This window comes from Aethalodelphis obliquidens, unplaced genomic scaffold (genome assembly GCF_003676395.1).
Source record: "Aethalodelphis obliquidens isolate GAN/ISIS:26980383/991018 unplaced genomic scaffold, ASM367639v1 scaffold15, whole genome shotgun sequence".
NCBI classification, from domain to species: domain Eukaryota; kingdom Metazoa; phylum Chordata; class Mammalia; order Artiodactyla; family Delphinidae; genus Aethalodelphis; species Aethalodelphis obliquidens.
Genome location: NW_020837959.1, coordinates 17296978 through 17313872, shown reverse-complemented (window position 1 = coordinate 17313872; position 16895 = coordinate 17296978). Strand labels below are relative to the sequence as shown.

Here is a 16895-nt window from a genome sequence, read left to right as displayed (position 1 = left end):
GGTGGTCAATAGTAACATTTCTGATAATTTCTCTGGTAACACCTATGTCATTACAGAGCTCTCTCCAGGGACATAAAGGCTTTAGGTATCTCATACTTGAGTTACATTAGGCCAACTGACCTAAAATCAAGGTACATTGTTATATTCCAAGCTGCTTTGTCGGCACATGTTGGTTGAAATCTACTGCCCCTCCATTGCTCCGGCTGCATTTCTGTATACCTGTAGGTCAGGTTCTCAAGGTGAGGCAGTAGGAATCCAAATAACGTATTCCCAAATGGTCATTATAATAACAAGACACTTCTATTTTTATATTTTTGTCAGGGTTCGGAGTCCCATTAAAAAGACCTCTCTCTGGAACACTGATTTAAAATTTTTATTGACCAGGTTTATTTTTAAGAAGCAATTTAGGGTAGTCCTTTGATTTCCAAGAGAAGTGTATAAACAAAGATAACATGACTTAGAATTATTCAGCTCTGCAAAAATTGCATGAAATGCATAACTTTATGACTATTAAGATGCTTAGGGGGAAACAAATTAAAGAAAGACTACATGATTAAAAATAAAATATTACAAACAAGTTGAGTGCCAACTATGTTGTATGCATTAGAATAGATCAACAGAACTATGGCAATTAGAAGCTAGATAAATTACAAAATTATAATTGTAAAAATAGAAAGCTAGGACAAAAAAAAAGAACAAGAAAAACTAAAATCTATGGGTTGGAGAAACCTCCCATTGCGGGCTTTGAGTGTTGGCAACGTTTATTTCGGAGTGCCTTTTCTGATTGTGGCTGGGGGCTTAGAATTGGACCTGGCCCAGCTTATCTGGGGGTAAAGTAAGCAATGGAACACGTGAGTCATTTTCCCGATGGCATATTTGCTGAGTTCTTGTGCTGTATGCAAGAATGAGGGACTATGCCAGAAGATTCAAATGCCAGAAATCTTCCAGGATCTCATAGTGATTGAGAGATAAAATAATTGAAAGGGAGGGGGAATAACTCAAACACATGGACAGACCCTACCTCTCCCAGATATTTTTCGGCTTTTAAAGTTGCATGGTGTAAGATGCTAAATAGCTAAGCTCAATATTTCTGAAAGTTAGAACCTAATATCCAACAGAATTTTAAGGCTAAGTAGAAACAGATTCATCCAACTCTAAATCAGAATTCCACGTGGTCCATATTTGAGAAACAGGGATGAACCAGAGGTGACAGAGTCTTACCAAGCTATCAATACAACTTACTCCTACCCATTTCCATCTCTAATTATATTAATATGGCCTACTCCTTATCTTATCCAAATAATAGGGGAGAGTGGGAGTATATTCTCTTGAACCTAACATCATCTGAGTACTTCATCGTTCTTTTTTTTTTTAAGCATCTTTATTGGAGTATCATTGCTTTACAATGGTGTGTTATTTTCTGCTTTATAACAAAGTGAATCAGCTATACATATACATATATCCCCATGTCTCCTCCCTCTTGCGTCTCCCTTCCACCCTCCCTATCCCACCCCTCTAAGTGGTCACAAAGCACCGAGCTGATCTCCCCGTGCTATGCAGCTGCTTCCCACTAGCTATCTGTTTTACATGTGGTAGTGTATATATGTCCATGCCATTTTCTCACTTAGTCCCAGCTACCCTTCCCCCTCCCCGTGTCCTCAAGTCCATTCTCTATGTCTGTATTCCTGTCCTGCCCCTAGGTTATTCAGAACCTTTTTTTTTTTTTGATTCCATATATATGTGTTAGCATACAGTATTTGGTTTTTTATTTCTGATTTACTTCACTCTGTATGACAGACTCTAGGTCCATCCATCTCACTACAAATAACTCAATTTCATTTCTTTTTATGGCTGAGTAACATTCCAATGTATATATGTGCCACATCTTCTTTATCCATTCATCTGTTGATGGACACTTAGGTTGTTCCCATGTCCTGGCTATTGTAAATAGAGCTGCAATGAACATTGGGTTGCATGACTCTTTTTGAATTATGGTTTTCTCAGGGTGTATGCCCAGTCGTGGGGTTTCTGGGTCATATGGTAGTTCTATTTTTAGTTTTTTAAGGAACCTCCATACTGTTCTCCATAGTGGCTGTATCAATTTACATTCCCACCAACAGTGCAAGAGGGTTCCCTTTGCTCCACACCCTCTCCAGTGTTTATTGTTTCTAGATTTCTTGATGATGGCCATTCTGACCAGTGTGAAGTGATACCTCACTGTAGTTTTGATTTGCATTTCTCTAATGATTAGTGATGTTGAGCATCCTTTCATGTGTTTGTTGGCAATCTGTATGTCTTCTTTGGAGAAATGTCTATTTAGGTCTTCTGCCCATTTTTGGATTGGGTTGTTTGTTTTTCTGATATTGACCTGCATGTACTGCTTGTAAATTTTGGAGATTAATCCTTTGTCCGTTGCTTCATTTGCAAATATTTTCTGTTCTCAGAGTTGTCTTTTTGTCTTGTTTATGTTTTCCTTTGCTGTGCAAAACTTTTAAGTTTCATTAGGTCCCATTTGTTTATTTTTTTTTTATTTCCATTTCTCTAAAGGTGGGTCAAAAAGGATCTTGCTGTGATTTATGTCATAGAGTCTTCTGCCTATGTTTTCCTCTAAGAGTTTTATAGTGTCTGGCCTTACATTTAGGTCCTTAATCCATTTTAAGTTTATTTTTGTGTATGGTGTTAGGGAGTGTTCTAATTTCATTCTTTTTCATGTAGCTGTCCAGTTTTCCCAGCACCACTTATTGAAGAGGCTGTCTTTTCGCCATTGTATATTCTTGCCTCCCTTATCAAAAATAAGGTGACCATATGTGCGTGGGTTTATCTCTGGGCTTTCAATCCTGTTACATTGGTCTATATTTCTGTTTTTCTTCCAGTACCATACTGTCCTGATTACTGCAGCTTTGTAGTATAATCTGAAGTCTGGGAGCCTGATTCCTCCAGCTCCGTTTTTCTTTCTCATGATGGCTTTGTCTATTTGGGGTCTTTTGTATTTCCATACAAATTGTGAAATTTTTTGTTCTAGTTCTGTGAAAAATGCCATTGGGAATTTGATAGGGATTGCATTGAATCTGTATATTGCTTTGGGTGGTAGAGTCATTTTCACAATGTTGATTCTTCCACTCCAAGAACATGGTATATCTCTCCATCTGTTTGTATCATCTTTAATTTCTTTCATCAGTGTCTTATAGTTTTCTGCATACAGGTCTTTTATCTCCTCTAGGTAGGTTTATTCCTAGATATTTTATTCTTTTTGTTGCAGTGGTAAATGGGAGTGTTTCCTTAAATTCTCTTTCAGATATTTCATTGTTAGTGTATAGGAATGGAAGAGATTTCTGTGCATTAATTTTGTATCCTGCTACTTTACCAAATTCATTGATTAGCTCTAGTAGTTTTCTGGTAGCATCTTTAGGGTTCTCTATGTATAGTATCATGCTATCTGCAAACAGTGACAGCTTTACTTCTTCTTTTCCAATTTGGATTCCTTTTATTTCTTTTTCTTCTCTGATGGCTAACACTTCCAAAACTATGTTGAATAATAGTGGCGACAGTGGACAACTTTGTCTTGTTCCTGATCTTAGAGGAAATGGTTTCAGTTTTTCACCATTGAGAATGATGTTGGCTGTGGGTCATCATTCTTTTATATACAATATCCAACATGAAACCAAAAAAATGCCTAGATATGTGAAATGGCAGGTTAACACACACCCACACACACAAACCAGACAATAGGCACAGATCCATAGATGATGCAGTTCTGAATTCATCTGACAAAAATTCAGAAGCACTATTGCTAATATGACAATAAAATAAAGGTTAATGGACAATATGAAAAAAATTTAGCAAGGAATTTGAAAACATATGTAGAAATTCATATAGAATTGAATTCACGTTCTAATGTGAAAAGCACAATAATTGAACTTAACTGAACAGTTTAAATCAGGGTAAATACAATAAAACACAAGAAAGGAGCCTGAAGAAAGAGCCACACACAGAATCTAAACTGAAGCAAAGAGATTGGATAAAGCCAAACAAAGCATAAGAGACATGGGTCACAGTCAATATATTGGTATATACTCAAAATATACCTAATATACCTGTAATTGGAGACCAGCAAAGACAAGTGAGACAGAATAGGAAAGAAGCAATATTTGAAGAGCAATTGATCAAGAATTTTGTAAAGCCATAAAGGATATCAACCCACTTTTACAAAGATCAACAAAATGTAAGCAACATGATACAAAGAAAGCTATAGTCCAACTGGCAGACTATAGTCAAACTCTTGAAGTAAGACAAAAGGAAAGTCTTAACAGCAAGTAAAACAGTAAAAATAAGATTTTCAACAAAAGTACAAAAACTAAAGACAGTGGGATGACATCTTTAGCATGCTCAGGGTGAAATTATGCCCATCTAAAATTCCATAACCAATGAAAATGTACATAAAAATGAGGCATGATAAAATATATTTAGACAAATAAATATTGAGTGAATGTTTGACTAGCAGACCTGAGCTATAAGAAATACTTCAGTTCTTCAGGCAAAATAAAAGTTACTCCATACAGAAGCATGAAACTAGAGGAAGCAATGAAGTTCATCAAAAAACAACCTTAAAATATTGGCAAAAGAAGAAAATTTGATAATCTCAGTGAGCTCTGAATCTATTATGGAAACTATTTCTATAATTAACACATTTCTCACACACAAAAAATCACAGGACAGATGGATTATCTGGTAAATTCTTCCAAAAACTTAAGGAGTAAATAAGACGAATCTTACACAAGCACTTTCAGAAAATGTACGCAAAAAAGAAAAAAACAAAAAAACAGAACACTTCCCAATTTGTTGTGGGAAGGCAGCAAATATTGATGCCAAAATCTAACAAAAATATTAAAACAAAAGGAACTTTTGCTCTTATAGGGAATATTTACCATGAAATAGGTATGAGTACTAGGCGTAAATGTAATAACTATGTGTTTTGGAATTTATAACATACGTTGAAATAAAATGTATGACAACAAAGAATGAGAGTGACTAAATAATGTTCAACAGTTTTAAGGTTTTTTCATTGTTGGAGAAGTGGTTAAAATACTATTTGAGGTGTAATAAGTCTGTAATAATATATTATAAATATAATTACAGTACTCGGGTATTCAAAAAGGTGTAACAGGTATTCTAATAAGCTGAAAAAATTAAAATAAATGATTCATCTAAAAGTGGAAAGAAAGGGAAAATAAAAAATAATGAGATAGTACAGTATGAAAACAAAAGAGTCATATCCAAAATTTGTAAAGAACTCTTAGAAATCAATTAGAAAAATACAGAGAATCTATTTTTTTCCCATGGTCAAGTGACTTGAAAACACACTTTATATTAGAGGATACCAAAAAAACCAAATCATATGAAAATCATTAATCATTGGTAAAATGCAAATTAAAATGACACTAAAATACCACTGCACTCCCACAGAATACCTAAGATTAAAATGACCAATAATACCAAGTGTTGCAGAAGTCGTGAAATAACTGCGACTCTCATATATTACTGGTAGGAATGTAAATCTGAGCAACTGTATTGAAAAGCTGTTTGGAAATATCTATTAAGGCTAAATATTTATATACCCTATGACCCAACAATTCCACTCCTGGATATATACTCAAGATCAATGAATGCTTAAATCCATCAAAAGACATGCACAAGAATATTTGATCAACATTATTTATCATAGCCCCAAATTAGAAGCAGATGAATTGTCCAATTACATCGACATAAATCAACAAATTGCTGCTAATTCGTAAAATGGAACACCTATATTGCAATTGATAGGATTCAGGATACACTACCAAAACTATGTCACCCTGGCAGAAAGAAATTTGAGATACGTCAGGTACAGGAAGTATTTTCTGACCTTTCCGTAAAGCAGGTCATAAAACCCTCATATGAGAGGTTCCCTCCTTGTACCCCAGGAAAGGAGCATCCTTATCTCCAAATAGGAGTGAGGGATGCCAAGAGGAGTCTGAATGCCCAAGCCTTGCTATTTTCCCCAGTTTACTACATTTACCCCATTTCCTTTTTTGTCCTATCGAATTTTCTCTCTTTTTGTCCTATCACTATTTTCCAGTCCTCATCAAACCTAGTGTAAAAATGCTCAGCTTTAACCGCATCTTCCTAACGAAGGCTACTGTGTCATGTAAAACTTCTATTAAAAAAATTTGTATGTTTTTCTGTTGTTAATCTGTTTTTTTTGTTGTTGTTGTTAATCTGTTTTTTGTTACAGGGGCTCTAGCTGAGAATTTAGAAGGAAATGATATTTTTCCTCCCCTGCACAATAATAAAGAATGAACTATTGGTACATATAAGAATGTGATGAATGTTTAAAACATAATGTTGAATAAAAACAGCCATATGCAACAGGTTATATACTGCATGACACTATTTCTGTGAAGTTCATTAACAGACAAAATGAATCTAGGTGAACTGAGGTCAGGATAGGAGTTATCTTTTGATTGCAGTTACTGACTCTGATGACAATGAGATTTCTTGGGTCCTTGTGATATATTTTTAATCTGAGTTGTATTTTTGTGTGTGGACCTATGGGGGGACTCATTGAGCTGTATATTTAAGAGCTATACACTCTGAGTAAATTATACATTAATATTAAGAAGGAGAAAAATAAATAATAAATATAGGTAGTTTGCTTTAACAGATACCTACCTCTATGGCGTAATGATTACACATTTAGGTATATAACCAGCAGATATGACTGGCTCTTTATACCAAAATACATTTAAAATTTTTCCATACCAATGCTTTTTTTATGTCCAGACACACAAACCTGTAGGATTGCCCACCAACAGAAGAATGAAAAGGTATGCTTCACTGATACAGTAGAATAAAATACAGCAATTAAATGAATAAACTGCTGCTACACCTATAGTGTCACAGACTGTGCTTAAGTTCATATAAAGTTCCTCAGAAAAAAGGTGAATCTGTGGTGAAGGAAGTCAAACTTGTGTTATCTTTGGGAGAAGAAAATGACTGAGACATAAAAGAGGCTTCTGGGATGACGGTAGTGTTTTGTGTCGTGATTATGGTGGTCACATGGCTGAGGTCAGGTTGAAACATTCTTGGAGTTGTACATTTATCATTTATGCACTTTTTAGTATGTAATTTTGTGTTCAGTTGTTAGGACTGTGGTAATAAGTACCACAGAATGGGTGGCATAAAAAATATTATTGTGTCACAGTTCTAGAGATGAGAAATCTGAATTCCAGATGTCAGCAAGGTTGCTTCCTTCTGAGGGCTGTGAGGGTTATCTGTTATATGGCTCTCTCCTAGCTGCCAGTGGTTTGCTGGAAATCCTTCATATGCCTTGGCTTGTAGGTGTATCAGTCTAATCCTTCACCTTCATGGAATTCTCCTTCTCTCTTCTTACAGCCTTCCTTCTGAACATGTCTGTCTCTGTGTTCAAATTTCCCCTTTTTATAAGGACACTAATCATATTAGATTAGGGCCCACCCAAATTACCTCATTTTACCTTGATTACCTCTGTGAAGATCCTATTTCCAAATAAGGTCACATCCTGAGGTACTAGGGGTTTGGGCTTCAACATATATTTTTGCAGAAACACAATTTAACCCATAGTAGATGTATACTTTTTTTTAAAAAAATTAAATCTAGCAGAAAAAGGAGTGCAAGAATAGAACTGAAATGAATATCAAGGAGGACTACAATAAGCCTTGATGATGTAAGACCTATTTCTAAACCAAATGTTAGAATGGCTTGAAACATGTTAGAATTGAAAACTCTGGAGTTTTAAGACACATTTAGGATCTTTCACCCTCTTCATTTTTCAGCTGAAACACTTAGGCTCAGCAAGATTAAATGATTTAAGTTCGCGCATGTAAATAGTTAATGGGAATTTGGCCTAGAATACCCACCTACTCCCTCCCCAAGACAACCACAGCCTCAAACAATTTTTCTCAAATTACTTCTAGAATATTAGTAAAATCACATTCCCTTAATCCTCTCTTGGTATATCTCTGTCCATATTTTTATAGTTTATGTAAAGAAAGCTAGATTAAGGGAACTTCATTGCAAAGGTGAAAACCAGAATGACATTTATGAGATAGAACTCTCGTAACCATCTGGTATACACAAGGGTATCATACTATATGGGATCAGAATGAGTTCCTTTTGGAAGTAAACCTTTCATAGACTGGGAAACTTTAGGGGAATCTTTCCTAGAATTTTTTTTTTGGCGGTACGCGGGCCTCTCACTGTTGTGGCCTCTCCCGTTGTGGAGCACAGGCTCCGGACACGCAGGCTCAGCGGCCATGGCTCACGGGCCCAGCCGCTCTGCGGCATGTGGGATCTTCCCGGACCGGGGCACGAACCCATGTCCCCTGCATCGGCAGGCGGACTCTCAACCACTGCGCCACCAGGGAAGCCCCCTAGAATGTTTTAATAGAACGTTGGAGAATGAATTCTGCACAGCTGGCCAACGAAGGCAATCTAGATTGGTTACCAAAACCAGGTTTTAAATGGATTTGCAATCCTCCACAGTTCTTTGAAAAAGGTAATGGAAATTGTGATGAATTAACAAATAAAAATCTTTTCTAATCAGGGAGCCCTTACATTGGCAACACATCGTGATTAACATCATCCTTCTTTCCTCCTTCCTTTTCTTTCTTTCTTTTTTATTTTCTTTCTATGACATCAGTCTTATGCAGATAAATGATTAAAGGACTATGATTAAAACACATAACAGTTGAATGATATAAATCTTCTAGTCTTGTCAGAAACACATTAAGGCAATAAAAAGGAAATGTTAAGGAAGAATCTAGGTTAATGATGGAAAGGGCTGATTTTTGTATACCATGTAAAAATGACCTGGTCTTCCTGTCAGAGCAGATAACTAAGATGCTGGTACCGACAGTTCTGTTCTTTATGACTAAACCAGGTGAGGGAACATTTAGCAGGTAGGTTGAGGGAAGAAAACCATTGACCTGCTAACACATGTAAAGTTAATACTGTCTACACCATTAACTAGGAAATGCATGTAAAACTACCTTTATGTTATGGTAGAGTGTGGTGAATAGAAGCCTGATTCACTAGATGATATTGAGTTGTGTTGAATTCATCTTCAATCAATCCCTCTATGCTTTGGAATGCTTTCACTTATTTTTCTCAGAAGCAGTAGATGTTCAGTTTTGGTCTATCCTTGATTTTAGAACTTCATTTGCTGGGCTCTGTAATGTCAGGAAGATGGTATAGGATAACTAGGCAAATAGTTAAACGTGTTCTCAACGGTAAGTTACTTGTACCTTGAATTGCTGTGACACCTATACCAGGCAGAGGCAGTTTCCTGAAGTGATCCAGGGCACAAGTAACTGCACATCTGAGGCAAATTTCCCTGTGAGTCTGTATCATTTTGGTGGATATTTAAATCCTCCCCATGCATACGAAGACCTAGTTAAAGAGATACAGGCTTTGACATGTTAAGAAAATGACTTCACAATGATAAACCACACCATGAACAATATAAATTTATTCTGTACCTCAGGAATGCAAAATAATAAAATTATTTAATATCTGATCATTCTTGTTTAGAATGCCCTTTAATTTCAATCATAGATGAACCTGTGTCAGCTAGAAACCTGGATGACGGTTTCTGTCCTATAATATTGGTGGGTGACAGTATGTATATGTGATTTTGTGTGTGTGTGTGTGTGCGTGTGTTGGTGAACATGCAGTGATCTAGAAAATTAAGAAATTAGCTTTGAAGTAGTGGCATCAAGAAAATAATTTTCACACTTTAAAAAATTTTCAGTGGTATAATTGTTATACATCATGTCACCCCATAATAAAATGTTTGACTCGGGATTTCTCATTGCACATCTAGTTATTCCACTGAACAGGTTGTGGGCTTTTAGTTTACTTATAACCTCCACTTTTCTTCTCCCCTTCCTCTCCTCCTGCTTCAGGGTCATTTTACATTACTTACCTCCCCAAATGTCCTTGTATCTTTCCCTACTCCTCTTATGCTCTCCTGGACCCGTCCAGCTGACTTGGCATGGATGTTTCCATAGACGTCTCCAACAGTAACTCTGGGGTTGTCTCATAAGAAAGGTTGTTTTGTTTTTTCACCAGTTTATTTTGGGTCCTTGGAGTGTTTTGACATAGACATTTCACAAAAGCCATTTGATAATTGATAATGTTTGGCATGCACACTTCCTTTTTAGGGCCAAAAATTTTCCTGAGTTTTATTTGAGGTTATGTCCCTGTTTCCTTTTATTCCTGCACTTAACTCACCAGCTTTTAGTTTTAACTATCCTGTGAGGTCTAGTTTAGAGTTTGGACTAAGGCACACATTAATTATAAATCTTATCTGGTCACTTTTGTTATGGCAGCTCAGAAAATGGAACTGGCTACATTTTGAGTTGGAGGTAAGGTTCAGGCATAGTGGAAGGGAGGTATACAGAATTTTCTTAGGGGAAAAAGAACAGATGACTTCTTTGCAGTTTAAGAGGCCAGAGAATGAATGTAGTAAGCCTTTCCTAAGTTCAGTATTCTATTTACAAAATCATAAGACTTTTATAAATTACCAGACTGCATTGCATAAACCAAATGTCACTGAACAGTGACCTTTCAAATTACCAGCACAACGGAAGCTGAGATCAGAAAGCTCAAAGTTAAAGCAAACACTGACAAGAAATCCGATAGAAATGACTTCCGTGTCTGGTCAACTTAACATAACATGACATATTGTAAAATGTGTTTGGCTTTTTAGGTAGAATAGCCTATAAAGGTTTAACTGCTTTTGAAAATATAATCTTTAATATAATCTGGAGATTCATGGTATTTAGGTTATGTGGATAAAATATTTTCTAAGTCTGAAAGAGAGTGGAAAAGTTTACTATAAGAAAAACATTTAAAAGATGAAAAAGTTTAAGTGATGAAGGTGAAAATAGGGAGGAGTGGGTTGGGGTATAGATGGGAACAGAATTGGAGGTTTGAGGAAAGGGAAGTTAAATTGCAAGAAAAAAATGGGAGCAGTTATATAAAGAGGTTTTTTTATAAAAAAGGTCTAATCTAAATATGTTATTACAAAGATAAATTTAAAAAATACGTCATAAGGAATTTTGAATCAGAGTTCCAATTTTTAAATGTTATAAGCTTCTGTTGTTTTCCTAGTTCCCATACATTTCTTTATGGGTTTTACTTGAATTGTATGAAAGTACAGATACCAATTTGTTTATAACGAAATTAAATTCATATATATGTATATATTAACATGTATTTATACATAGAGAATTTTTTGTTCTATACTTAAGATATATTCTTTAGAGATATTTTATTAATGATGAAATGAAAGGACAGTTTTTTCTACGCCTTCATTTTTCTGATTTGAAATTTTCTGTCAACATTTGAATTTTTACCACCCAACATATATACCCATCAATAACGCAAAATTGTAAAACAGAATCTTTTACCATGTCTGTGTTTGAATAGGTGACTAGAACATATGATGACTAATATGTTCTGAACACATATTTACTTTTTGTATATCTGTGTAAATGATTGGAAACGATGGAGGGAATATTTTAGAGATGTATCATTATATGTCAGACTTTGAAGCACATTCCATTGCTCTCATGTGTGAAGATTGTTGCATGTGATGAATATGTTTCTCTTTCACAGCAAACATGTGTATGTAAGCCATCTATAGCAAGATTTTATTCTAAGTGTTTGAAAGGCTATTGCAACCATGGGATATTGCCAGACAGTTAGTAAAAGGCAAATTGAGTCTGTTGAGAGATTAATTCACCAGCTGAAAGAAATACATTTGCCTCAGAGTCATCAGATATTCTACCCACCAAATTCATCCTCTGAGATAGCATCCCTAATGAGCTTCCTAAACCAATTAAACATAAGCAGGAAGCATCAGTCATCAAAACTATTTTCAGCTAATCAGCTGACTGCACAAATTGCATGGTGCTGAGGAAAAAAGGAACACTCTAAAAGTTGTTGAATTTTTTTTCTACTCTGTCCTTACTTTGTAGGCTTCTCAATTTTATGGATGTGGTGTTTTGCACAGAACACTGTAAATGAGTGCGGTGCTTTATAGTATATAAAGTGCTTTCCTTTGGATTATTATTCAATAGAATAAAATGAGCTTTAATGGGCATAAGTGATTTGCTTAAAGGCACACAATTAATGTGTGGCTGGGACTCAAAATCATGCCCTTTCCTATGTTGTAATATTTCTGTAAGTATGTATGTATTGATCAACTCTCTACCCTCCATGACAGGGGGATCGGTTGGAGTGTTCAAAGTGCCATCCTCTTTACACATGGACAAACTCAGAGCCAAGGCAGGATGAGGATGAAGGGAGACATTTTTACTCTGATATGGGTTCCCTCCTTCAAAGACAGAATTAAGTTAGTGATATCATGTCATATTGTTTATAATGATGAAGAGAACATAAAACAAGCATACGCAAAATTATAAACATATAAATTCACACAATTTCTGTGAGAAAACCAAATTGCTCTGCAGTGGAATTTGGGTGCTGGGGGGTGCTGCTTTAGATATAATTTTTTTTTAAATCAGTATATTTTATGGGACCTTGACTGGAGGCTAAATTTGAACTTTTCATTATGGACTTATTTCCAAAGTATGTCAATGGTTGTTGTGTGAGGGGAGGGGCTAATTTGCTTATGTTAATTTGGAAAATGCAAGGTGAATCTCAACTAAACAGATTACTTACTGTAAGATTCCCCATGAGCCTTTAGTTCCTAGATCTCAAGAAGGGGACATAGGATGAATTTCCCAAACATTTCATCCCAGGACTTCTTTCTGTGACTCATCTATCCAGACTGATATTTCTCTGCTGGGTACATGTTGAAACCAGTATAGAGTCACAAAAAGCACTAAGGCAGAGAAATGACATGGTGAAAATACTGATTTGAGGAAAATAATATGCTGGTAGTAGGCAGGAGAGACCAATGTCCCCCCACAATGAGGGAGTTGGGGAGATAAGTTGTAATGATACCTGAATAGTGGAGGTGAGTTGTTCTATTTTAAGATGCAAAGTAGTAGAATACATTTTATATCTAACTACTGCTTACTGGTGAGCTAAAGAGTAACAAGGGCTGCAAATAAAGACTTGAGTGTGCTCTGTATACAGGTGAGAGCACAATCTGTTACGATGGGTTCCCAGAAAGAGACTAAAAAGAAAGAATAGGGGATTTACATTATTAGCTGAAACATTTTTACTGTTTTGGAAGTGAGGAGAAAGATGATCAAACTAAGGAGAAATCAGAATAGTTTAGTCCCAAAGAAGTGGCATTTTGAATAAGGGTCTAACTGCAAAAAGCTCATTGTTTTTGTTGATTAGAAATTTATTGGGAATTTTCACAAATGAAGTTTTAATATAATTGTGAGAATGAAAATGAACTACTGTGGATGTATGATGATTGAGAAGTAAGATAGGGAGCATTTAAAGCAGAATCTTCATGCAGAGGAGATGCAGATGGAGATGTTGACTCTACCAGAGAGAGATGGGATCACTGGGGACCTGGAAGCATGGATCAGATGGGATCGTGGATATATTTGGATAAGCTGATCATTCGTGAAATTCCTTTTGCCATGTAATGCAATGGATGTGACAGTGACATATTCACAGTCCCAGGGATTTGAGTAAGAAGTCTTGGGGCCCATTTTATAATCCTGCTGCACCACAGATGGTTTAAATTAAAATATAGTTTTATATAGTATTATTTCTTAAAAATATGAGTTTGTGTGCCTTAGATGTTTCTTGGAGTGTCACTGAAGTGATGGAGAAGATAAAAGTAGTAAATATATTAATTTTTTTAAAAAATATTTTTTTCTCTAGTGTCATCTATTATTTTTGCAAGTCAGTATAAATTAATGAATCATTCTCTGATAATTAATGCATTTAATTGCTTTCAACCAAAACCAGTTACCTAAAACAGTAAGTTTTGTTTTACATGTGCTATCTTTCTTTCTGCGTTTCTGAGTTCAAATTCACTGAGCTGGATCTTCGTGACTTATACATTGTTGGTGCTGTTTGTGAGATTCTTTCTTGTTCTGACCAAGGTCCCAGTAAAACATTGGAAGAATACTTAGGAAAGTAAAGGGGAAATAAAGTTGAAATTGGAAAACGTTGGGAAAAAGTGTCAGTGACAAAAGGAATAACACATCATCAGAAAGTTTGGCTTTTATTGTACGTGTAAGCTATGACTTTGAAAATTTTTAATGTAAATCATGTAATCGAATTCTTTATCAAATAAGTTTTCAATTATTGTGTTCTGAGTGCTTAAGCAATATTGCAATAGAATATATAATAACAAAGATAATAATTAGCAAAATATATTAATTTTTAATGTGGCAACACCATGCAGTATAATTTAGGTATTTTTCTCATAATAAGAACAATGATCCAGGTATATTATTGTCTTTATTTTAGTAATGAAAGAGCTGAGTTATTCAGGGACTTGCCCAATGTCCAATGTCATATGATTAATATATGTCAGAATCAGGATTTAATTCTTGGTATGTTGGACCTCTGAGTCCCAGCCCTTTATGATTATGTTAAATAACAAATGATAAATGGTATTATTGTATTAAAAATTTATAACATTTAAATATAATTTTTATAATATAATGACATTTATTTTTCCTTTCCTTTTTCAGATTTTTGAATTTTTATATGCTTTATTACGTATCTGTATTTCCCCATTGCCACACCCCACTATAGGAAGTAGCATACATATCTGTGCATTAAACACAATAAGAAGCTTGGTTTAACTTAATCCCAAATTCACTTGACCATGGAAGAAGCCTTCTTTTAAAATTTAACACCTATTAACACTTGGGAAATGCTGATCAATAGAAATAAATCCTGATCAGAATTTTTTAATTATTGTCAAATTGTTTTAACATTTCATTTTTGTCAAGGAAAATAAATTTTAAGAAAATACATTTCAGAATTCGTGACCTAATTTTATTTTGAAAGTTTATCAATTGTCAAAGTCCAGGTGCTTAATCTTAGTGTTCTTTATTTGCTAAACATATTTGTCTTACGTGTACCGAGGATGGATTGCTCTTTATTTTATCAATATACAATGCCATCATTGAGTTGTGTGTTTGATTATTGTCTGCTAATTAATACTGTTATCTGGAAAATCTCTAAGAAATAACCCTAATACTTTCATGAAACACCCTGAAAATTTTAATGCCCATTAACTGTTCAGCTGCAATATATTTCATTCACAATATGGCAGGGCCCTCTAGTGCTCACGCTTGGTCACGTGTCCTCCAAAACTGCGTTAGAGGGGTAAATGTCACATATTGGATCATTTTACTCAGTCTTAGCTTTAAGTGAAATAGTCTATTATTCATAACATCACCTTTTGGAAAAGGAGTTTAGGCATGTCCAGTATTATTCAAAAAATTTATTTTCCCCATGCTCTAGGGGGAAATGTCTAGTTCATCTATTTTGCTCATAAAAGTAAATGAGATGCTTGAGAACCAAGAATAAGAAGTTGGTTAAATTTCTTAAGTAATTCATATAAATGGAAGTAGAACCTAAGTCTTTCCGTTCCACGGTTCAGTTCTGTGCCATGTACATTGGTCTAAGTATTTAATCCATGAAGTTTAAATAAAACTATAAATGTACATGTCCAGAATTCTATATTCCTTTCACTGAATCTTTTCTGGAAGAATAGCACTCTTCTTTTTGGGAAATGTTGGACTGTTGGTTTACAAAACAGTACAATATTATCAGGCAATACACTGCAGAGGGGGTTGTGTTGTACTGGAGTTTGATTTACCCTGCTTAAACAGCGGATTCTCTAACCAAAGTATCCATGGGCAAGAAGACCTGGTTTTATTTGCTTTCCAAAGCTGTATCACAGAGCTAATAGGCAGACTGTAGCTCTTTACAGCTATAAGATCTTGCCCATTATTTATTATTATTTCAGTAGTTTTTGATCTTTCTTGCATACTTGATGTGGTAAGGTGTCTACATCAAAACAGTGGATCCACATAAGAAAATAGTTCTAATTTCTACATATTGTTGAATAGCGTCCTTAAATGATTTGAATTTTCTATTAATAAATGTATTTGGTATCCATGTTTAGCTGTTACAGGGTAGGTCACCCAAGCCCAGCAAGTGGGAACTTCACATGGGCAGTGGTGGCGACATGGCTGAACTGGTCAGCGGGGGCTGTGATGATGAAGATGGTTGCAGGGGATCAGGAAGTGGAGAAGTCAAGAGGACACTGAAAGTCACAGACTGTAAGTGTATGATTCTAACACCACTTCTGAAGCATGGATTTGGAGACATGATTAAGGAAAATTATTACTATGAATATAAAGAAATAATGGTAGTGAATTCAGAAAAATGCAAGAGGAATTGGAAGTGAAAATAAACCCATTTTTTTTAGTTATTCAGGACATGCATTCTTGGGGTTTTTGTTTCTTTTTAACTAATGACTTTAAATGGAAATGATATTTTTCTGTGAAAAACTAGTGAATGACCATCAGTTCTGAGAATTCATAGTTTTAAAGTGGGATAGTCTATAGGGTGTGAAATAGCTAGTATGGTGGGCAGTAAATGTATCTTGGTGAAACCAGGATGTGTGAGCCCTACTAAATACTAACATTCTGCAATTTTATTATATTATCATGCCATTAGATAAATTTTATTAGGTTTTCATGTTCAAATTACAAAGAAACTGGTTAAATATATGGTTAGTTATGGTGAGAAACTACTTGGGTTTAACTCCTATGAACTGGTTCTTCCAAAAAAGATCTCACCAATTATTCACATTGTTTTGATCATGTGGGTTTAAAAACCATTTTTGGTATTGC

General features: G+C 35.1%; 1 protein-coding gene across 1 annotated transcript in view; it reads left to right on the top strand.

Annotated features, from left to right (window-relative positions):
* Positions 1-16895, top strand: part of GPC5 (glypican 5) — a 1374119-nt gene that overhangs the window by 637798 nt on the left and 719426 nt on the right. Inside the window, exon 7 of the mRNA XM_027116005.1 lies at positions 16163-16319. Within this exon, the coding sequence (XP_026971806.1) occupies positions 16163-16319 (157 nt within the window). The remainder of the gene's footprint in view (positions 1-16162; positions 16320-16895) is intronic.